Source organism: Oncorhynchus gorbuscha, unplaced genomic scaffold, assembly GCF_021184085.1.
Source record: "Oncorhynchus gorbuscha isolate QuinsamMale2020 ecotype Even-year unplaced genomic scaffold, OgorEven_v1.0 Un_scaffold_601, whole genome shotgun sequence".
In the NCBI taxonomy this organism is placed as follows: Eukaryota; Metazoa; Chordata; class Actinopteri; order Salmoniformes; family Salmonidae; genus Oncorhynchus; species Oncorhynchus gorbuscha.
Window position 1 is genome coordinate 348,394 of NW_025745438.1, and position 24,749 is coordinate 373,142.

At 49.6% G+C, this 24,749-nt stretch overlaps 1 protein-coding gene across 1 annotated transcript in view; it reads right to left on the minus strand.

Moving 5' to 3' along the window:
* LOC124019015 overlaps positions 1 to 24,749 on the minus strand; it is a 94,245-nt gene that overhangs the window by 55,136 nt on the left and 14,360 nt on the right. Inside the window, exon 2 of the mRNA XM_046334358.1 lies at positions 4,623 to 4,756. Coding sequence (XP_046190314.1) covers positions 4,623 to 4,756 — 134 coding nt within the window. The remainder of the gene's footprint in view (positions 1 to 4,622; positions 4,757 to 24,749) is intronic.

Genomic DNA, 24,749 nt, shown 5'->3' on the forward strand with positions numbered 1-24,749 from the left:
CCAGTGTCTCTTTACACTCTAAACACCAGTGTCTCTTTACACTCTAAACACCAGTGTCTCTTTACACTCTAAACACCAGTGTCTCTTTACACTCTAAACACCAGTGTCTCTTTACACTCTAAACACTAGTCTCTCTTTACACTCTGAACACCAGTGTCTCTTTACACTCTGAACACCAGTGTCTCTTTACACTCTGAACACCAGTGTCTCTTTACACTCTGAACACCAGTGTCTCTTTGTCTCTTTACACTCTGAACACCAGTGTCTCTTTACACTCTGAACACCAGTGTCTCTTTACACTCTGAACACCAGTGTCTCTTTACACTCTGAACACCAGTGTCTCTTTACACTCTAAACACCTCCAGCAGCGACAGAGTACCACGCTGCCAATCCATCTTCAGAGACTGTGTTTGTACAGGGCTGGCAATACTGCTCTGTTCTCAACTACTGAGCCATCCATTATTTACCTAATGGACTACAGCACAGAACAAACCTATCTAGAGGAGAGAAGAGAGGGGAGGGGAGGGGAGAAGAGAGGGGAGGGGAGGGGAGGGGAGGGGAGGAGGGGGGGAGGGGAGGGGGGGGAGGGAGAGAGAAGAGAGGGGAGGGGAGAAGAGAGGGGAGGGGAAGAGGTGAAGAGAACAAGGGGAATGGAATCATGCAAGACAACGCTTCACTGCGACAGAAAAACCCCTCTGCTCTGATTCATAAGACTGATTAAGAGATAGCACCCTTTTGCTTCTCATTCACAACAACACCTGTCTATCTCAGGAGCAGAGCATGAAAGACAGAAAGAAAGAAAGAGGATGGAGGAGACATGACAGAGAAGAGTGAACGGACGAGAAGACTAGAAATGAGAAAAGGCCATAACCTTTACTAAACACTGTACACTCTCTTCTCTTTTCTCTAAACACTTATAACACCCAACCACAGAACTGAGTCTGTCTGTCCGTCCCACAGAGTGGTCACAGTGAAAGAAGGATGACATAAAGAAGGCTTTTGGTGGTGCAGTGGTGCGATGTGGCTAGTGGTCGCATGCTAATGCACACACCTCTATTAATGCAAACCTCTGCTAACACTCTGGTGAATGACAAGGAGGGGAACCACAGAGGGGGATGTGACCACATAACACTGTTCTATTGACTTCTGTGGATTTGACACTGAACAACCACACCAAAGTAGCCTGAGTTTGACACTGGACAACCACACCAAAGTAGCCTGAGTTTGACACTGGACAACCACACCAAAGTAGCCTGAGTTTGACACTGGACAACCACACCAAAGTAGCCTGAGTTTGACACTGGACAACCACACCAAAGTAGCCTGAGTTTGACACTGGACAACCACACCAAAGTAGCCTGAGTTTGACACTGGACAACCACACCAAAGTAGCCTGAGTTTGACACTGGACAAACACACCAAAGTAGCCTGAGTTTGACATTGGACAACCACACCAAAGTAGCCTGAGTTTGACACTGGACAACCACACCAAAGTAGCCTGAGTTTGACACTGGACAACCACACCAAAGTAGCCTGAGTTTGACACTGGACAACCACGATACTGGACAACCACACCAAAGTAGCCTGAGTTTGACACTGGACAACCATACCAAAGTAGCCTGAGTTTGACACTGGACAACCACACCAAAGTAGCCTGAGTTTGACACTGGATAACCACACCAAAGTAGCCTGAGTTCGACACTGGACAACCACACCAAAGTAGCCTGAGTTTGACACTGGACAACCACACCAAAGTAGCCTGAGTTTGACACTGGACAACCACACCAAAGTAGCCTGAGTTTGACACTGGACAACCACACCAAAGTAGCCTGAGTTTGACACTGGACAAACACACCAAAGTAGCCTGAGTTTGACATTGGACAACCACACCAAAGTAGCCTGAGTTTGACACTGGACAACCACACCAAAGTAGCCTGAGTTTGACACTGGACAACCACACCAAAGTAGCCTGAGTTTGACACTGGACAACCACGATACTGGACAACCACACCAAAGTAGCCTGAGTTTGACACTGGACAACCATACCAAAGTAGCCTGAGTTTGACACTGGACAACCACACCAAAGTAGCCTGAGTTTGACACTGGATAACCACACCAAAGTAGCCTGAGTTCGACACTGGACAACCACACCAAAGTAGCCTGAGTTTGACACTGGACAACCACACCAAAGTAGCCTGAGTTTGACACTGGACAACCACACCAAAGTAGCCTGAGTTTGACACTGGACAACCACACCAAAGTAGCCTGAGTTTGACACTGGACAAACACACCAAAGTAGCCTGAGTTTGACATTGGACAACCACACCAAAGTAGCCTGAGTTTGACACTGGACAACCACACCAAAGTAGCCTGAGTTTGACACTGGACAACCACACCAAAGTAGCCTGAGTTTGACACTGGACAACCACGATACTGGACAACCACACCAAAGTAGCCTGAGTTTGACACTGGACAACCATACCAAAGTAGCCTGAGTTTGACACTGGACAACCACACCAAAGTAGCCTGAGTTTGACACTGGATAACCACACCAAAGTAGCCTGAGTTTGACACTGGACAACCACACCAAAGTAGCCTGGATGGATGGATGGATAGATGGATGGCTGGATGGATGAGGGAACTGCTGGAGAAATCAGCCTGTCCATTGTTTACCTCTACTATGAGCATTTGCGTCATTCTGATTGGTCAAGAGAGTCAATATTTTTTTTTAATGTGGGGGGGGGGGACTATCCGGATATTTGAATAGTGAAGTGGTGCTAAATGCCGACCCCCAACACAGCAGCAGAACAACCACCTTCCTCTCTCTGCCGCTCTAACATGATCTGATTTGAGGACGCTAACTGACAGAGGAGGTAGAACTAATATTGCTGCCAAGATCCACTGCGAAATTAAAAGTCTGTCCAGATAAGCAGGACGAAAGAAGATGACGTCAAAACCGGTGACTAGGTGCAACGGTGAGTGATATTACCATTAAGTAGTGTGTTCAATACCAGTGCTAGGCACTAGTTTTTAATATTTTTTGTTTTAACTATATCCCAAAGCTTAACCTTTAACTTAACCTTTACAGACAGACAACAGGGGGGCCACACCCCTCTGCCCAGTCCCTCACAGACAGACAACAGGGGAGCCACACCCCTCTGCCCAGTCCCTCACAGACCAACAACAGGGGAGCCACACCCCTCTGCCCAGTCCCTCACAGACAGACAACAGGGGAGCCACACCCCTCTGCCCAGTCCCTCACAGACAGACAACAGGGGAGCCACACCCCTCTGCCCAGTCCCTCACAGACCAACAACAGGGGAGCCACACCCCTCTGCCCAGTCCCTCACAGACAGACAACAGGGGAGCCACACCCCTCTGCCCAGTCCCTCACAGACAGACAACAGGGGAGCCACACCCCTCTGCCCAGTCCCTCACAGACCAACAACAGGGGAGCCACACCCCTCTGCCCAGTCCCTCACAGACAGACAACAGGGAGCAGGCTGGCAGCCACACCCCTCTGCCCAGTCCCTCACAGACAGACAATAGGGATCAGGCTGGCAGCCACACCCCTCTGCCCAGTCCCTCACAGACTGACAACAGGGATCAGGCTGGCAGCCACTCCCCTATTCCCTATATAGTGCACTACTTTTGACAAGGGCAGTGCATTATATAGGGATTAGAGTAGTTTTGGGTCCCACACAGAGAGTTATCCAAGAACTCTCCTTCAACTGGGGAATTGTTAGGAATCGTCTTAATCAGCAGGGGGCAGTGTAACATGATGTATGCAGTGGTGGATCATGTCTCTTCCTAATCAGCAGGGGGCAGTGTAACATGATGTATGTAGTGGTGGATCATGTCTCTTCCTAATCAGCAGGGGGCAGTGTAACATGATGATGTAGTGGTGGATCATGTCTCTTCCTAATCAGCAGGGGGCAGTGTAACATGATGTATGTAGTGGTAGATCATGTCTCTTCCTAATCAGTAGGGGGCAGTGTAACATGATGTATGCAGTGGTGGATCATGTCTCTTCCTAATCAGCAGGGGGCAGTGTAACATGATGTATGTAGTGGATCATGTCTCTTCCTAATCAGCAGGGGGCAGTGTAACATGATGTATGTAGTGGATCATGTCTCTTCCTAATCAGCAGGGGGCAGTGTGACATAATGTATGTAATGGATCATGTCTCTTCCTAATCAGCAGGGGGCAGTGTGACATGATGTATGTAGTGGATCATGTCTCTTCCTAATCAGCAGGGGGCAGTGTAACATGATGTATGTAGTGGATCATGTCTCTTCCTAATCAGCAGGGGGCAGTGTAACATGATGTATGTGGTGGATCATTGTTTATAAAGAGGTGGTCACACTGTGTGTGTGTGTGTGTGTGGATCATTGTTTATAAAGAGGTGGTCACACTGTGTGTGTGTGTGTGTGAGAGAGAGAGAGAGAGAGAGAGAGAGAGAGAGAGAGAGAGAGAGAGAGAGAGAGAGAGAGAGAGAGAGAGAGAGAGAGAGAGTGGGAGAGAGAGAGAGAGAGAGAGAGAGAGAGAGAGAGAGAGAGAGAGAGAGAGAGAGAGACAGAGAGAGAGAGAGAGAGAGAGAGAGAGAGTAAAGTATATCTCACTTTGAACCCGATGTGTCCCTTCTTACAGCAGAGGCAGGCCAGCATGAGGAAGACGAAGGTGAAGAGCCCAGAGAAGGAAACAGCCACCACTGCCAGAGACGACGGCCACGACAGCTCACTCAGTGGAGCGCCATCTACAGAACAGGAAGAGATACTGCGGTTAATAACAACAACAATTACATTTACATTTAAGTCATTTAGCAGACGCTCATATCCAGAGTGTCTAACAGTTAGTGTATTTACACAACAAAAACAACAAGGAAGTAAGCAGTAACAGGATGTAGTATAGACTTCCCAGTGGTATACTGGAGGTTATAGGTCTTCTACCCACTTCCACTGGTCATTGTCTGTACTCACTTCTTCATCCCCACTAAACACGTATCAAAGTACGTGTAGTGGAGGTATACAACTTATCAATGATGTAGCACAATAGAGAAAACCACATACAAAGTAGCCCACAATGCAAAGCACATTCAATATTTAGCTTATCCAATCGCATGTGAATAAATGCAAATGTGATTTTTTTAAACAGCCAATAAAGAAATCATGTGCACGAGAACAGCGTCTGAAATGGCTCTGATTGGCTGGTCATTCAGAACGTGACTTTGCTTCAATCATAGATGTTTTGCTTGGCGGCGCCTTGGCTATTTTCCTGAAATGGAAACGTAATTCTAGAACTTCTCAAATGAACTATGAAGCGAACACATCAAACAACGTCGTCAACTGGCCAAACTAATACAAGTAGTGGAGTAGCAGACATTTTGGACAACGAGCGGGAAAATAATGACTTCCCCTGCTCGAGCTCCCTCCTCCGGAGCCCATGATGACAGTGTCAGTGTTCTCTCATCAGGAGCCCATGATGACAGTGTCAGTGTTCTCTCATCAGGAGCCCATGATGACAGTGTCAGTGTTCTCTCATCAGGAGCCCATGATGACAGTGTCAGTGCTCTCTCCTCAGGAGCCCATGATGACAGTGTCAGTGTTCCCTCCTCAGGAGCCCATGATGACAGTGTCAGTGTTCTCTCCTCAGGAGCCCATGATGACAGTGTCAGTGTTCCCTCCTCAGGAGCCCATGATGACAGTGTCAGTGTTCCCTCCTCAGGAGCCCATGATGACAGTGTCAGTGTTCCCTCCTCAGGAGCCCATGATGACAGTGTCAGTGTTCCCTCCTCAGGAGCCCATGATGACAGTGTCAGTGTTCCCTCCTCAGGAGCCCAGCCCATGATGACAGTGTCAGTGTTCCCTCCTCCGGAGCCCATGATGACAGTGTCAGTGTTCCCTCCTCCGGAGCCCATGATGACAGTGTCAGTGTTCCCTCCTCAGGAGCCCATGATGACAGTGTCAGTGTTCCCTCCTCAGGAGCCCATGATGACAGTGTCAGTGATGACAGTGTCAGTCTCCCTCAGGAGCCCATGATGACAGTGTCAGTGTTCCCTCCTCAGGAGCCCATGATGACAGTGTCAGTGTTCCCTCCTCAGGAGCCCATGATGAGTATCAGTGCTCTCTCCTCAGGAGCCCATGATGAGTGTCAGTGCTCTCTCCTCAGGAGCCCATGATGACAGTGTCAGTGCTCTCTCCTCAGGAGCCCATGATGACAGTGTCAGTGTTCTCTCCTCAGAAGCCCATGATGACAGTGTCAGTGTTCCTCCTCAGAAGCCCATGATGACAGTGTCAGTGCCCAGAAGCCCATGATGACAGTGTCAGTGTTCCTCAGAAGCCCATGATGACAGTGTCAGTGTTCTCTCCTCAGAAGCCCATGATGACAGTGTCAGTGTTCTCTCCTCAGAAGCCCATGATGACAGTGTCAGTGTTCTCTCCTCAGGAGCCCATGATGACAGTGTCAGTGCTCTCTCCTCAGAAGCCCATGATGACAGTGTCAGTGTTCTCTCCTCAGAAGCCCATGATGACAGTGTCAGTGTTCTCTCCTCAGAAGCCCATGATGACAGTGTCAGTGTTCTCTCCTCAGAAGCCCATGATGACAGTGTCAGTGTTCTCTCCTCAGAAGCCCATGATGACAGTGTCAGTGTTCTCTCCTCAGAAGCCCATGATGACAGTGTCAGTGTTCTCTCCTCAGAAGCCCATGATGACAGTGTCAGTGTTCTCTCCTCAGAAGCCCATGATGACAGTGTCAGTGTTCCTCCTCAGAGCCCATGATGACAGTGTTCTCCTCAGGAGCCCATGATGACAGTGTCAGCCCATGATGACAGTGTCCTGATGAGTGTCAGTGCTCTCTCCTCAGAAGCCCATGATGACAGTGTCAGTGTTCTCTCCTCAGAAGCCCATGATGACAGTGTCAGTGTTCTCTCCTCAGTGCCCATGATGACAGTGTCAGTGCTCTCTCCTCAGGAGCCCATGATGAGTGTCAGTGTTCTCTCCTCAGAAGCCCATGATGACAGTGTCAGTGTTCTCCTCAGAAGCCCATGATGACAGTGTCAGTGCTCTCTCCTCAGCCCATGATGACAGTGTCAGTGTTCTCTCCTCAGAAGCCCATGATGACAGTGTCAGTGTTCTCTCCTCAGGAGCCCATGATGACAGTGTCAGTGTTCTCTCCTCAGAAGCCCATGATGACAGTGTCAGTGTTCTCTCCTCAGCCCATGATGACAGTGTCAGTGTTCCCCTCCTCAGCCCATGATGACAGTGTCAGTGCTCTCTCCTCAGCCCATGATGACAGTGTCAGTGCTCTCTCCTCAGCCCATGATGACAGTGTCAGTGCTCTCTCCTCAGCCGATGAGGACAGTGTCAGTGCTCCTCCTCAGCCGATGAGGACAGTGTCAGTGCTCCCTCCTCAGCCGATGAGGACAGTGTCAGTGCTCCCTCCTCAGCCGATGAGGACAGTGTCAGTGCTCTCTCCTCAGCCCATGATGACAGTGTCAGTGCTCTCTCCTCAGCCGATGAGGACAGTGTCAGTGCTCTCTCCTCAGCCGATGAGGACAGTGTCAGTGCTCCCTCCTCAGCCGATGAGGACAGTGTCAGTGCTCCCTCCTCAGCCCATGATGACAGTGTCAGTGCTCTCTCCTCAGCCGATGAGGACAGTGTCAGTGTTCCCTCCTCAGCCCATGATGACAGTGTCAGTGTTCCTCCTCAGTGAGGACAGTGTCAGTGCTCCCTCCTGATGACAGTGTCAGTGCTCTCTCCTCAGCCCATGATGACAGTGTCAGTGCTCCCTCCTCAGCCCATGATGACAGTGTCAGTGTTCCCTCCTCAGAAGCCCATGATGACAGTGTCAGTGCTCTCTCCTCAGAAGCCCATGATGACAGTGTCAGTGTTCTCTCCTCAGAAGCCCATGATGATGACAGTGTCAGTGTTCTCTCCTCAGAAGCCCATGATGACAGTGTCAGTGCTCTCTCCTCAGAAGCCCATGATGACAGTGTCAGTGTTCTCTCCTCAGGAGCCCATGATGATGAGTGTCAGTGTTCCTCCTCAGCCCATGATGACAGTGTCAGTGCTCCTCCTCAGCCCATGATGACAGTGTCAGTGTTCAGTGATGACAGTGTCAGTGCTCTCTCCTCAGCCCATGATGACAGTGTCAGTGTTCCCTCCTCAGAAGCCCATGATGACAGTGTCAGTGTTCCTCCTCAGCCCATGATGACAGTGTCAGTGCTCTCTCCTCAGGAGCCCATGATGACAGTGTCAGTGCTCTCTCCTCAGCCCATGATGAGTGTCAGTGTTCTCTCCTCAGTGATGACAGTGTCAGTGTTCCCTCCTCAGCCCATGATGAGTGTCAGTGCTCTCTCCTCAGATGAGCCCATGATGACAGTGTCAGTGTTCTCTCCTCAGCCCATGATGACAGTGTCAGTGTTCTCTCCTCAGAAGCCCATGATGACAGTGTCAGTGCTCTCTCCTCAGCCCATGATGACAGTGTCAGTGTTCCCTCCTCAGGAGCCCATGATGAGTGTCAGTGTCAGTGCAGTGTTCTCTCCTCAGCCCATGATGACAGTGTCAGTGCTCTCTCCTCAGCCCATGATGACAGTGTCAGTGCTCTCTCCTCAGCCCATGATGACAGTGTCAGTGTTCTCTCCTCAGGAGCCCATGATGACAGTGTCAGTGCTCTCTCCTCAGGAGCCCATGATGACAGTGTCAGTGCTCTCTCCTCAGCCGATGAGGACAGTGTCAGTGCTCCCTCCTCAGCCGATGAGGACAGTGTCAGTGCTCCCTCCTCAGCCGATGAGGACAGTGTCAGTGCTCCCTCCTCAGCCGATGAGGACAGTGTCAGTGCTCTCTCCTCAGCCGATGAGGACAGTGTCAGTGCTCTCTCCTCAGCCGATGAGGACAGTGTCAGTGCTCCCTCCTCAGCCGATGAGGACAGTGTCAGTGCTCCCTCCTCAGCCGATGAGGACAGTGTCAGTGCTCCCTCCTCAGCCCATGAGGACAGTGTCAGTGCTCCCTCCTCAGCCCATGAGGACAGTGTCAGTGCTCCCTCCTCAGCCGATGAGGACAGTGTCAGTGCTCCCTCCTCAGCCGATGAGGACAGTGTCAGTGCTCCCTCCTCAGCCCATGAGGACAGTGTCAGTGCTCCCTCCTCAGCCGATGAGGACAGTGTCAGTGCTCTCTCCTCAGCCGATGAGGACAGTGTCAGTGCTCCCTCCTCAGCCGATGAGGACAGTGAATGACCCTCCTCAGCCGATGAACAGTGTCCTAGTTCAGCAGCCGATGAGGACAGTGTCAGTGCTCCCTCCTCAGCCGATGAGGACAGTGTCAGTGCTCTCTCCTCAGCCGATGAGGACAGTGTCAGTGCTCCCTCCTCAGCCGATGAGGACAGTGTCAGTGCTCCCTCCTCAGCCGATGAGGACAGTGTCAGTGAATGAGGACAGTGTCAAGCCATGAGGACAGTGCCTTTGAGTTCAGCAGCTGTGTTGAATGACTAACCAGAACAGCCTAGTTCAGCAGCTGTGTTGAATGACTAACCAGAACAGCCTAGTTCAGCAGCTGTGTTGAATGACTAACCAGAACAGCCTAGTTCAGCAGCTGTGTTGAATGACTAACCAGAACAGCCTAGTTCAGCAGCTGTGTTGAATGACTAACCAGAACAGCCTAGTTCAGCAGCTGTGTTGAATGACTAACCAGAACAGCCTAGTTCAGCAGCTGTGTTGAATGACTAACCAGAACAGCCTAGTTCAGCAGCTGTGTTGAATGACTAACCAGAACAGCCTAGTTCAGCAGCTGTGTTGAATGACTAACCAGAACAGCCTAGTTCAGCAGCTGTGTTGAATGACTAACCAGAACAGCCTAGTTCAGCAGCTGTGTTGAATGACTAACCAGAACAGCCTAGTTCAGCAGCTGTGTTGAATGACTAACCAGAACAGCCTAGTTCAGCAGCTGTGTTGAATGACTAACCAGAACAGCCTAGTTCAGCTTGGCTCTGTCGTGTGGAGAGAGGCACTGTAGAAACTCAGAACACAATGGTGGTTATCACACTGCAGGACGAAGCTGACACTGAGCCAAGCCCAGATGAGTTGGCCTGGATATGCATCCACCATAATATCTTGAACCATGCTAGAGAAGTCAGGAAGAAGATAACATCCAGCTCAGTGCATCCTGACGGTGAACGACCAATATGGGATTTATCATTTTTCGTCATTCAGAGTCTCATGTCTCATGGAATTTTCACACAAGGCATCTTTCCTTTGCCGGGTGATATTGTTTTGCAGAGTTAGAGTTAGAGTGTACCCACCTCTCCACTGGACCTTCCTCATTTCAGCACAGTACACAGACTGCTGAATGTGTTATAACACCTCCAGAAACAGTGTTACAGACTGATAATGTGTTATAACACCTCCAGAAACAGTGTTACAGACTGATAATGTGTTATAACACCCCCAGAAACAGTGTTACAGACTGATAATGTGATGTAACACCTCCAGAAACAGTGTTACAGACTGATAATGTGTTATAACACCTCCAGAAACAGTGTTACAGACTGATAATGTGTTATAACACCTCCAGAAACAGTGTTACAGACTGATAATGTGTTATAACACCTCCAGAAACAGTGTTACAGACTGATAATGTGTTATAACACCTCCAGAAACAGTGTTACAGACTGATAATGTGTTATAACACCTCCAGAAACAGTGTTACAGACTGATAATGTGATGTAACACCTCCAGAAACAGTGTTACAGACTGATAATGTGTTATAACACCTCCAGAAACAGTGTTAACAGAAACAGTGACTGAATGTGTTATAACACCTCCAGAAACAGTGTTACAGACTGGTGTGTTATAACACCTCCAGAAACAGTGTTACAGACTGATAATGTGTTATAACACCTCCAGAAACAGTGTTACAGACTGATAATGTGTTATAACACCTCCAGAAACAGTGTTACAGACTGATAATGTGTTATAACACCTCCAGAAACAGTGTTACAGACTGATAATGTGTTGTAACACCTCCAGAAACAGTGTTACAGACTGATAATGTGTTATAACACCTCCAGAAACAGTGTTACAGACTGATAATGTGTTATAACACCTCCAGAAACAGTGTTACAGACTGATAATGTGTTATAACACCTCCAGAAACAGTGTTACAGACTGATAATGTGTTATAACACCTCCAGAAACAGTGTTACAGACTGATAATGTGTTATAACACCTCCAGAAACAGTGTTACAGACTGATAATGTGTTATAACACCTCCAGAAACAGTGTTACAGACTGAAATGTGTTATAATACCTCCAGAAACAGTGTTACAGACTGATAATGTGTTGTAACACCTCCAGAAACAGTGTTACAGACTGGTGTGTTATAACACCTCCAGAAACAGTGTTACAGACTGATAATGTGTTATAACACCTCCAGAAACAGTGTTACAGACTGATAATGTGATGTAACACCTCCAGAAACAGTGTTACAGACTGATAATGTGATATAACACCTCCAGAAACAGTGTTACAGACTGATAATGTGTTATAACACCTCCAGAAACAGTGTTACAGACTGATAATGTGTTATAACACCTCCAGAAACAGTGTTACAGACTGATAATGTGATGTAACACCTCCAGAAACAGTGTTACAGACTGATAATGTGATATAACACCTCCAGAAACAGAACATGTTGAACAGGCTCCAGACTAGAGGTCGACCGATTATGATTTTTTTCAACGCCGATACCGATACCGATTATTGGAGGACCAAAAAAAAGCTGATACCGATTAATCAGACATTTTTTTTAATTAACATTTTTTTTGTAATAATGACAAGTACAACAATACTGAATGAACACTTTTATTTTAATATAATACATCAATAAAATCTACGTAGCCTCAAATAAATAATGAGGCATGTTTAATTTGGTTTAAATAATGAAAAAACTAAGTGTTGGAGAAGAAAGTAAAAGTGCAATATGTGCTATGTAAGAAAGCTAACGTTTAAGTTCCTTGTTCAGAACATGAAAACATATGAAAGCTGGTGGTTCCCAGGTAAGAAGATTTAGGTTGTAGTTATTATAGGAATTATAGGACTATTTCTCTATATACCATTTGTATTTCATTAACCTTTGACTATTGGATATTCGTATAGGCACTTTAGTATTGCCAGTGTAACAGTATAGCTTCCGTCTCTCTCCTCGCCCCTACCTGGGCTCGAACCAGAAACACATCGACAACAGCCACACTCGAAGCATCGTTACCCATCGCTCCACAAACATCGCGGGAACAAGGGGAACAACTACTTCAAGGTCTCAGAGAGAGTGATGTCACCGATTGAAACGCTATTAGCGCGCACCCCGCTAACTAGCTAGCCATTTGACATCGGTTACACCAGCCTAATCTCAGGAGTTGATAGGCCTGAAGTCAAAAACACTCAATGCTTGAAGCACAGCGATCTCTGCTGGCAAACGCATGAAAGTGCTGTTTGAATGAATGCTTACGAGCCTGCTGCTGCCTACCACCGCTCAGTCAGACTGCTCTATCAAATATCAAATCATTGACTTAATTATAACATAATAACACACGGAAATATGAGCCTTAGGTCATTAATATGGTCAAATCCTGAAACTATAATTTCGAAAACACAACGTTTATTCTTTCAGTGAAATACGGAACCGTTACGTATTTTATCTAACGGGTGGCACCATAAGTCTAAATATTCCTTTTACATTGCACAACCTTCAATGTTATGTCATAATTACGTAAAATTTTGGCAAATTAGTTTGCAATGAGCCAGGCAGTCCAAACTGTTGCATATACCCTGAGAGAAGTGACACACTTTCCGTCGTTTAATATTGCCTGCTAACCTGGATTTCTTTTAACTAAATATGCAGGTTTAAAAATATATACTTTTGTGTATTGATTTTAAGAAAGGCATTGATTTTTACATTCACGCAATGGTTGTGCTTTTTTCGCAAATGCGCTTTTGTTAAATCATCCCCCGTTTGGCGAAATTGGATGTCTTTGTTAGGAAGAAATAGTCTTCACACAGTTTGCAACGAGCCAGGCGGCCCAAACCGCTGCATATACTCTGACTCTGTTGCACAGAACACAAGAGAAGTGTCACAATTTCCCTAGTTAAAATAAATTAATGATATCAGGCAATATTAACTAAATATGCAGGTTTAAATATATATACTTGTGTACTGATTTTAAGAAAGGCGTTGATGTTTATGGTTAGGTACACATTGGTGCAACGACAGTGCTTTTTTCGAAAATGAGCTTGGTAAATCCCCCGTTTGGTGAAGTAGGTTATGATTCAATGATAAATTAACAGGCACCGCATCGATTATATGCAACGCAGGACAAGCTAGATAAACTAGGAATATCATCAACCATGTGTAGTTAACTAGTGATTATGTTAAGATTGATTGTTTTTTATAAGATAAGTTTAATGCTAGCTAGCACCCTACCTTGGCTCCTTGCTGCACTTGCATAACAGGTAGTCAGCATGCCACGCAGTCTCCTCATGGAGTGCAATGTAATCGGGCATGATCGGTGTCCAAAAATGTCAAATACCGATTTTTATGAACACTTGAAATAGGCCCTAATTAATCGGCCATTTCGATTAATCGGTCGACCTCTACTCCAGACAGGTGAATATTCCATCCCTCCTACACAAACAGAACATCTGGTACAGTATACACAGGCTCCAGATCATTTCATATGGACACGACATTTGAGCAGGGCCCATAGTGGAACAGGGCCCATAGGGGAACAGGGCCCATAGGGGAACAGGGCCCATAGGGGAACAGGGCCCATAGGGGAACAGGGCCCATAGGGGGAACAGGGTCCATAGGGGAACAGGGCCCGTAGGGGAACAGGGCCCATAAGGGAACAGGGCCCATAGGGGAACAAGGCCCATAAGGGAACAGGGCCCATAGGGGAACAGGGCCCATAGGGGAACAAGGCCCCATAGGGGAACAGGGCCCATAGGGGAACAGGGCCCATAAGGGGCCCAACAGGGGCCCATAGGGGAACAAGGGAACAGGGCCCATAGGGGAACAGGGCCCATAGGGGAACAGGGCCCATAGGGGGAACAGGGCCCATAGGGGGACCAGGGCCCATAGGGGAACAAGGCCCATAGGGGAACAGGGCCCATAGGAGAACAGGGCCCATAAACAGGGCCCATAAAAACAGGGCCCATAGGGGAACATGGCCCATAGGGGAACAAGGCCCATAAACAAGGGAACAGGGCCCATAGGAGAACAGGGCCCATAAGGGAACAGGGCCCATAGGGGAACAAGGCCCATAGGGGAACAAGGCCCATAAGGGAACAGGGCCCATAAGGGAACATGGCCCGTAGGGGAACAGGGCCCATAGGGGAACATGGCCCGTAGGGGAACAGGGCCCGTAGGGGAACATGGGAACAGGGCCCATAGGGGAACAGGGGGAACAGGGCCCATAGGGGAACAGGGCCCATAGGGGGCCCATAGGAACAGGGCCCATAGGGGAACAGGGCCCATAGGGGGGGAACATGGGGAACAGGGCCATAGGGGAACAGGGCCCGTAGGGGGGCCCACAGGGCCCATAGGGGGGAACAAGGCCCATAGGGGAACAGGGCCCATAGGGGAACAGGGCCCATAGGGGAACAAGGCCCATAGGGGAACAGGGCCCATAGGGGAACAGGGCAGGGGCCCATAGGGGAACAAGGCCCATGGGGAACAGGGCCCGTAGGGGAACAAGGCCCATAGGGGAACAGGGCCCATAGGGGAACAGGGCCCATAGGGGAACAGGGCCCATAGGGGAACAAGGCCCATAGGGGAACAGGGCCCGTAGGGGAACAGGGCCCATAGGGGAACAAGGCCCATAGGGGAACAGGGCCCGTAGGGGAACAAGGCCCATAGGGGAACAGGGCCCGTAGGGGAACAAGGCCCATAGGGGAACAGGGCCCATAGGGGAACAGGGCCCATAGGGGAACAGGGCCCATAGGGGAACAAGGCCCATAGGGGAACAGGGCCCGTAGGGGAACATGGCCCATAGGGGAACAAGGCCCATAGGGGAACGGGGATTGGGATGCAGATCTAATATGGAGGCAGCAGTGTAGAGTAGGAGCAGCAGAGACTCACACAGGAAATAAATAGTGAAAACATGATGAAACAGACTTAATGAAAGTCTAATCTACTTTATATTACTGCAATCAGATCAGCAGCGTAAAGATATACCACAGACTGTTTCCTCTGACTGCCTCACGGGGCGGCAGCGTAGCCTAGTGGTTAGAGCGTTGGACCGGAAGGTTACGAGTTCAAACCCCGAGCTGACAAGGTACAAATCTGTCGTTCTGCACTGTTCCCAGGCTGTCATTGAAAATAAGAATGTGTTCTTAACTGACTTGCCTGGTTAAATAAAGATCAAATAAAAAATAAAAATAAAACAGCATGTGTTATACTGTCCACTATTAAGTACAGTAGAATACACATGAATGGTACAGAAAGGGAGTCAATTAAATACAGAAAAGTTACTAGTATTTTACAGGTACATTGTGTGAGGGGAAGAGAGAGAGATGGAAAGAGGAGAGGAAGAGATAGAGAGAGAGGAGAGGAAGAGAGAGATGGAAAGAGGAGAGGAAGAGAGAGAGAGGGATGGAAAGAGGAGAGGAAGAGATAGAGAGAGAGGAGAGGAAGAGAGAGATGGAAAGAGGAGAGGAAGAGAGAGAGAAAGAAGAGAGGAAGAGAGAGAGAGAATGAGATAAGAGAGGAAGAGATAGAGAGATGGTAAGAGGAGAGGAAGAGATAGAGAGATGAAAAGAGGAGAGAAAGAGAGCGGAAGAGAGAGATAGAAAGAGGAGAGGAAGAGAGAGAGAGAGAGGAGAGGAAGAGATAGAGAGATGGAAAGAGGAGAGGGAGAAAGAAGAGAGGAGAGCAGAGAGAGAGATAGAAAGAAAGAGGAGAGGAAGAGAGAGAGAGATAGAAAGAGGAGAGGAAGAGATAGAGAGATAGAAAGAGGAGAGGAAGAGAGAGAGGAAGAGATAGAGAGATAGGAAGAGAGAGAGAGAAAGAAGAGAGGAAGAGAGAGAGAGATGGAAAGAGGAGAGGAAGAGATAGAGAGATAGAAAGAGGAGAGGAAGAGAGAGAGAGAAGAAGAGAGGAGAGAAGAGAGAGAGAGAGATAGAGAGATAGGAGATAGGAAGAGGAGAGAGAAAGAAGAGAGGAGAGAGAGAGAAGAAGAGGAGAGGAAGAGAGAGAGATAGAAAGAAAGAGAGGAGAGAAGAGAGAGAGAGAAGAGAGAAGAGAGAGAGAGAGAAAGAGGAGAGGAGAGATAGAGATAGAAAGAGAGGAGAGAGAGAGAGAGAGAAGAGAAGAGAGAGAGATGGAAAGAGGAGAGGAAGAGATGGAATAGAGAGGAGAGGAAGGGATAGAGAGATAGAAAGAGGAGAGGAAGAGATAGAGAGATAGAAAGAGGAGAGGAAGAGAGCTAGAGAAGAGATAGAGAGATAGGAAGAGAGAGAGAGAGAAGAGAGAGAGAAGAGAGAGAGAGAAAGAAGGGAGAGGAGATGGAAAGATGGAAAGAGGAGAGAGAGATAGAGAGATAGAAAGAGGAGAGGAAGAGAGAGAGAGATAGAAAGAGGAGAGGAAGAGAGAGAGAGAGAGAAGAGAGAGAGGAAGAGAGAGAGAGAAAGAAGAGAGGAAGAGAGAGAGAGATGGAAAGAGGAGAGAGAAGAGAGAGAGATGGAAAGAGCTAGGAAGAGAGAGAGAAAGAAGAGAGGAGAGAGAGAGAGATGGAAAGAGGAGATGAAGAGAGAGAGAGGAGAAGAGAGAGAGAGGAAGAGAGAGAGAGAGAGAATTAAAGAGGAGGAGAGAAGAGAGAGAAAGAAAGAAGAGAGAGAGAGACAGACAGGATGAAAGAGTTAACAGAGGAGGAGGAGAGACAGTACACACTGCTAGAGAGAGACACACTGCAGAGGAGAGATTGTACTGAAGAGAGAGAGAGTGGAGACTGTAAGCGGAGAGAGAGATAGACAAGAAGAGACATTGGAACTGAGAGAGAGAAAGAATTAAAAGAGGAAGACAGACAGGATGAAAGAGATACACAGGGGAGGAAGAGTTTACAGTAGACACACAGACACACACACACACACACACACACACACACCACCAGCTTAATACTGTTTACATTGTGAGGCAAGAGGTCTGCAGGAACACACATACATACGCAAGCACACGCCAACACAGGAGAGCTTACTAAATCTCCCACTCCTCATTCTTCACACCTTCTCCTTCACATCAGAAAGAGATTCAAGTTGAATGCCAACGTTAGGGGTCAGGAGGAGATTGTACTGTAATTGGGGCCACTGCTAGGAGTGAGGAGAATGTACTGTAATTGTGGCCACTGCTAGGAGTGAGGAGATTGTACTGTAATTGTGGCCACTGCTAGGAGTGAGGAGATTGTACTGTAATTGGGGCCACTGCTAGGAGTGAGGAGATTGTACTGTAATTGTGGCCACTGCTAGGAGTGAGGAGATTGTACTGTAATTGTGGCCACTGCTAGGAGTGAGGAGATTGTACTGTAATTGGGGCCACTGCTAGGAGTGAGGAGATTGTACTGTAATTGTGGCCACTGCTAGGAGTGAGGAGATTGTACTGTAATTGTGGCCACTGCTAGGAGTGAGGAGATTGTACTGTAATTGTGGCCACTGCTAGGAGTGAGGAGATTGTACTGTAATTGTGGCCACTGCTAGGAGTGAGGAGATTGTACTGTAATTGGGGCCACTGCTAGGAGTGAGGAGATTGTACTGTAATTGTGGCCACTGCTAGGAGTGAGGAGATTGTACTGTAATTGTGGCCACTGCTAGGAGTGAGGAGATTGTACTGTAATTGTGGCCACTGCTAGGAGTGAGGAGATTGTACTGTAATTGTGGCCACTGCTAGGAGTGAGGAGATTGTACTGTAATTGTGGCCACTGCTAGGAGTGAGGAGATTGTACTGTAATTGTGGCCACTGCTAGGAGTGAGGAGATTGTACTGTAATTGTGGCCACTGCTAGGAGTGAGGAGATTGTACTGTAATTGTGGCCACTGCTAGGAGTGAGGAGATTGTACTGTAACTGCTAGGAGTGAGGAGATTGGTAATTGTGGCCACTGCTAGGAGTGAGGAGATTGTACTGTAATTGTGGCCACTGCTAGGAGTGAGGAGATTGTACTGTAATTGGGGCCACTGCTAGGAGTGAGGAGATTGTACTGTAATTGTGGCCACTGCTAGGAGTGAGGAGATTGTACTGTAATTGTGGCCACTGCTAGGAGTGAGGAGATTGTACTGTAATTGGCCACTGCTAGGAGTGAGGAGATTGTACTGTAATTGTGGCCACTGCTAGGAGTGAGGAGATTGTACTGTAATTGGGGCCACTGCTAGGAGTGAGGAGATTGTACTGTAATTGTGGCCACTGCTAGGAGTGAGGAGATTGTACTGTAATTGTGGCCACTGCTAGGAGTGAGGAGATTGTACTGTAATTGTGGCCACTGCTAGGAGTGAGGAGATTGTACTGTAATTGTGGCCACTGCTAGGAGTGAGGAGATTGTACTGTAATTGTGGCCACTGCTAGGAGTGAGGAGATTGTACTGTAATTGTGGCCACTGCTAGGAGTGAGGAGATTGTACTGTAACTGCCAGTAGAAATCATCCTAGTACTCCCCTTAATATAACTGAAGAAAGCTTCCCATACAGCAGCCATTTTAAGATCCGTTGCTCTCTCTACCACTGTCTTTATTTGAGTATCCTATTATAAGCTGCTGGGGAACCTTAGTCTCTCAGGGGGCGTGGTTCTCAGGGGGCGTGGTGCTCTGTCAATGAGGAGGGAGATCTGGAGGATTCCATGCTTTCTCTTACAGGCTGCTCCTTATTTGAGCATCACATCTGAGGGCTGAATGGTGTTGTGATGTATGATAGAGTCCCTGTTCCTCTTTCTTTACCTCTCTCTCTCTCTCTCTCTCTCTCTCTCTCTCTCTCTCTCTCTCTCTCTCTCTCTCTCTCTCTCTCTCTCTCTCTCTCCATCGACTCTAGGCCTTCTATAAATATTTGAGGAGCCCCCATTACCTTTGGCGGTGTGGCAGCAAAATGAAAACAAAGCACTTTAGCTGAGGCTCATTCTCCTTATTAAAGAGCTGTCTACAGTGCTGTGGGCATGATGATGGATATGTCACCCTGAGAGGAGACGTGCGGAGACGAGAGGGGAGAGGAGCGGGGGGAGGGGGAGAGGATAGGAGGGGGAGAGGAGGAGAGGGGAGGAGAGGAAAAGAGAGGAGGGGGGAGAGGAGGGGGAGAGGAGGGGGAGAGGAGGAGGAGGGGGGAGGAGAGGAAAAGAGAGGAGGGGGAGAGGAGGGGGGGGAGAGGAGGGGGAGAGGGAGGAGAGGGGCTAGGAGAGGAAAAGAGAGGAGGGAGGAGAGAGGAGGGGGAGAGGAGGAGAGGGGGGAGAGGAAAAGAGAGGAGGGGGAGAGAATAGGAGGGGAGAGGAGGAGAGGGGAGGAGAGGAGGAGAGGGAGGGGGAGAGGAGGAGGGGGGGAGGGAGGAGGGGGAGATGAGGAGAGGGAGGAGGAGAAGGAGGGGGGGAGAGGAGGGGGAGGGAGGAGGGAGGAGGAGAGGAGGAGAGAGGAGGGGGAGAGGAGGAGAGGGGAGGAGAGGAAAAGAGAGGGAGGGGGAGAGGGAGGGGGAGAGGAGGAGGAGGGGAGGAGAGAGGAAAAGAGAGGAGGGGGAGAGGAGGGGGAGAGGAGGAGGAGAGGGAGGAGAGCTAGGAGAGGAGGGGGAGAGGAGGGGGAGAGGAGGAAAGGGGAGGAGAGGAAAAGAGAGAGGAGGGGGAGAGGAGGAGGGGGAGAGGAGGGGGAGAGGAGGAGAGGGGAGGAGAGGAAAAGAGAGGAGGGGGAGAGGGAGGGGGAGAGGAGGAGGAGGGGAGGAGGAAAAAAGAGGGGAGGGGGAGAGAATAGGAGGGGGAGAGAGAGAGGAGGGGAGGAGAGGAAAAGAGAGGGGGGGGAGAGGAGGGGGAGAGGATGAGAGGGGAGGAGAGGAAAAGAGGAGGAGGGGGAGAGGAGGGGGAGAGGAGGGGGAGAGGAGGAGAGGGGGGAGGAGGGAGAAAGAGAGGGAGGGGGAGAGAATAGGAGGGGGAGAGGAGGAGGGGGGAGAGGAAAAGAGAGGAGGGGGAGAGGAGGGGGGGAGAGGGAGGGGAGGAGAGGAGGAGAGGGGAGGAGAGGAAAAGAGGAGGAGGGAGAGAGGAGGGGGAGAGGAGGAGAGGGGAGGAGAGGAAAAGAGGAGGGGAGAGAATAGGAGGGGAGGGAGGAGGAGAGGAGGAGAGGAGGAGGAGAGAGGAGGGGGAGAGGGAGGAGAGGGGAGGAGAGGAAAAGAGAGGAGGGGGAGAGGAGGGAGGAGGGGGAGAGGAGGAGGAGGAGGAGGAGAGGAGGAGGGAGAGGAGGGGGAGGAGGAGGAGATTGAGGGGGAAGGAGAGAGGAGGAGTAGAAAGAGAGGAGGGGAGAGGAGGGGGGAGAGGAGGAGAGGAAAGGAGAGAGGAGGGGGAGAGGAGGGGAAAGGAGAAGATAGGAGGGGGAAGAGGAGGAGAGGGGATGAGAGGAAAGGAGGGGGGAGAGTAATTTGGGAAGGTCAATATACAGGTCAAGACTGCGGAACCCTTTTGAAGAACTCAGCAGTTCTGTACAGTGACACACACACACACACACACACACACACACACACACACACACACACACACACACACACACACACACACACACACACACACACACACACACACACACACACACACACACACACACACACACACACACACACACACACACACACACACACACAGCGGCAGAGGCAGGCAGTCAGAGACAAACAATGAAATGTTTGATTCACAGATTCAGCCAAAAGTGAGTTTCCGTGGTAACAGGAAGCAGTGGGCCATCGTCTCACACTCTGATGGAGGCAACACTCAGTTAGATCCATGAGTGGGATTACACACACACACACACACACGCACGCACGCACACACACGCATGCACGCACGCACACACACACACACACACACGCGCACGCACGCACGCACGCACACACAATCCATGAGTGAGATCTCTGCTAATGTGATATGCTCTGATTGAGGAGGAGAAAATGTCTGTTCCCTCTGTGAATATCTCTCACTCTGTCAATCTCCCCCGCTCTCCCCCCCATTCTCACCTCTCTCCCCCCTCTCTCTCTCTCCCCCGCTCTCTCTATGCATTAGACACACTGGCTAAACTGGTAACAGCTGAATAGCTCCCCTCCATCCTCCACTTACCCTCCCTAACACACATACACATACACAAACATATTCCCCTTTTCAACCCGGGACCAGGTGCCGACAGTACTGCAGGATGGGCAGATTGCCAATCTATAAACAGCACTACAATCAAAACCTCCAGAGAAAGGGGGTGAGAGAGGGAGAGAGAGAGAGAGAGAGAGAGAGAGAGAGAGAGAGAGAGAGAGAGAGAGAGAGAGAGAGAGAGAGAGAGAGAGAGAGAGAGAGAGAGAGAGAGAGAGAGAGAGAGAGAGAGAGAGAGAGAGAGAGAGAAAGAAAGAGGGAGAAAGAGGGAGAGAGAAAGAAAGAGGGAGAAAGAGGAGGAGAGAGAAAGAGGGGCGTCAACACATTCTTAGAAACCAGGGACAGCCTTTATGCAACCCACAAATAAACTGTCCTAGCCTGGTGAGAAGCAGCAGTATGCATTCAGGACAGAGCTACACACACACACACACACACACACACACACACACACACACACACACACACACACACACACACACACACACACACACACACACACACACACACACACACACACACACACACACACACACACACACACACACACACACACACACACACACACACACACAACCAGAGGGAGTGACAGGCTGTAGAACAGGACAGACAACCAGAGGGAGACATGGGGAGTGACAGGCTATAGAACAGGACAGACAACCAGAGGGAGACATGGGGAGTGACAGGCTGTACAGGACAGACAACCAGAGGGAGACATGGGGAGTGACAGGCTGTAGAACAGGACAGACAACCAGAGGGAGACATGGGGAGTGACAGGCTGTAGAACAGGACAGACAACCAGAGGGAGACATGGGGAGTGACAGGCTGTAGAACAGGACAGACAACCAGAGGGAGACATGGGGAGTGACAGGCTGTACAGGACAGACAACCAGAGGGAGACATGGGGAGTGACAGACTGTAGAACAGGACAGACAACCAGAGGGAGACATGGGGAGTGACAGACTGTACAGGACAGACAACCAGAGGGAGACATGGGGAGTGACAGACTGTACAGGACAGACAACCAGAGGGAGACATGGGGAGTGACAGGCTGTAGAACAGGACAGACAACCAGAGGGAGACATGGGGAGTGACAGGCTGTAGAACAGGACAGACAACCAGAGGGAGACATGGGGAGTGACAGGCTGTAGAACAGGACAGACAACCAGAGGGAGACATGGGGAGTGACAGACTGTAGAACAGGACAGACAACCAGAGGGAGACATGGGGAGTGACAGGCTGTAGAACAGGACAGACAACCAGAGGGAGACATGGGGAGTGACAGGCTGTACAGGACAGACAACCAGAGGGAGACATGAGGAGTGACAGACTGTACAGGACAGACAACCAGAGGGAGACATGGGGAGTGACAGACTGTAGAACAGGACAGACAACCAGAGGGAGACATGAGGAGTGACAGGCTGTAGAACAGGACAGACAACCAGAGGGAGACATGGGGAGTGACAGACTGTAGAACAGGACAGACAACCAGAGGGAGACATGGGGAGTGACAGACTGTAGAACAGGACAGACAACCAGAGGGAGACATGGGGAGTGACAGACTGTAGAACAGGACAGACAACCAGAGGGAGACATGGGGAGTGACAGGCTGTAGAACAGGACAGACAACCAGAGGGAGACATGGGGAGTGACAGACTGTAGAACAGGACAGACAACCAGAGGGAGACATGGGGAGTGACAGGCTGTAGAACAGGACAGACAACCAGAGGGAGACATGGGGAGTGACAGACTGTAGAACAGGACAGACAACCAGAGGGAGACATGGGGAGTGACAGACTGTAGAACAGGACAGGCAACCAGAGGGAGACATGGGGAGTGACAGCCTGTAGAACAGGACAGACAACCAGAGGGAGACATGGGGAGTGACAGGCTGTAGAACAGGACAGACAACCAGAGGGAGACATGGGGAGTGACAGGCTGTAGAACAGGACAGACAACCAGAGGGAGACATGGGGAGTGACAGACTGTAGAACAGGACAGACAACCAGAGGGAGACATGGGGAGTGACAGGCTGTAGGAACAGGACAGACAACCAGGACAGACAACCAGGGAGACATGGGGAGTGAGAACAGGCAGACAACCAGAGGGAGAGATGGGGAGTGACAGGCTAGAACAGGACAGACAACCAGAGGGAGACATGGGGAGTGACAGGCTGTAGAACAGGACAGACAACCAGAGGGAGACATGGGGAGTGACAGGCTGTAGAACAGGACAGACAACCAGAGGGAGACATGGGGAGTGACAGGCTGTAAAGGACAGACAACCAGAGGGAGACATGGGGAGTGACAGGCTGTAGAACAGGACAGACAACACACACAGCTGTAGGGCTGAGGTAACAGGATAGACAACACACACAGCTGTAGGGCTGAGGTAACAGGATAGACAACACACACAGCAGTAGGGCTGAGGTAACAGGATAGACAACACACACAGCAGTAGGGCTGAGGTAACAGGATAGACAACACACACACAGCAGTAGGGCTGAGGTAACAGGATAGACAACACACACAGCGGTAGGGCTGAGGTAACAGGATAGACAACACACACAGCGTTGGGCTGAGGTAAAAGGATAAACAACACACACAGCGTTGGGCTGAGGTAAAAGGATAGACAACACACACATCAGTAGGTCTGAGGTAACAGGATAGACAACACACACAGCAGTAGGGCTGAGGTAACAGGATAGACAACACACACACAGCAGTAGGGCTGAGGTAACAGGATAGACAACACACACAGCAGTAGGGCTGAGGTAACAGGATAGACAACACACACAGCAGTAGGGCTGAGGTAACAGGATAGACAACACACACAGCAGTAGGGCTGAGGTAACAGGATAGACAACACACACAGAGGTAGGGCTGAGGTAACAGGATAGACAACACACACAGCAGTAGGGCTGAGGTAACAGGATAGACAACACACACAGCAGTAGGGCTGAGGTAACAGGATAGACAACACACACAGCAGTAGGGCTGAGGTAACAGGATAGACAACACACACACAGCAGTAGGGCTGAGGTAACAGGATAGACAACACACACAGCAGTAGGGCTGAGGTAACAGGATAGACAACACCCACACAGCAGTAGGGCTGAGGTAACAGGATAGACAACACAGACAGCTGTAGGGCTGAGGTAACAGGACAGACAACACACACAGCGGTAGGGCTGAGGTAACAGGATAGACAACACACACAGCAGTAGGGCTGAGGTAACAGGATAGACAACACACACAGCGGTAGAGCTGAGGTAACAGGATAGACAACACACACACAGCAGTAGGGCTGAGGTAACAGGATAGACAACACACACACAGCAGTAGGGCTGAGGTAACAGGATAGACAACACACACATAGCAGTAGGGCTGAGGTAACAGGATAGACAACACACACACAG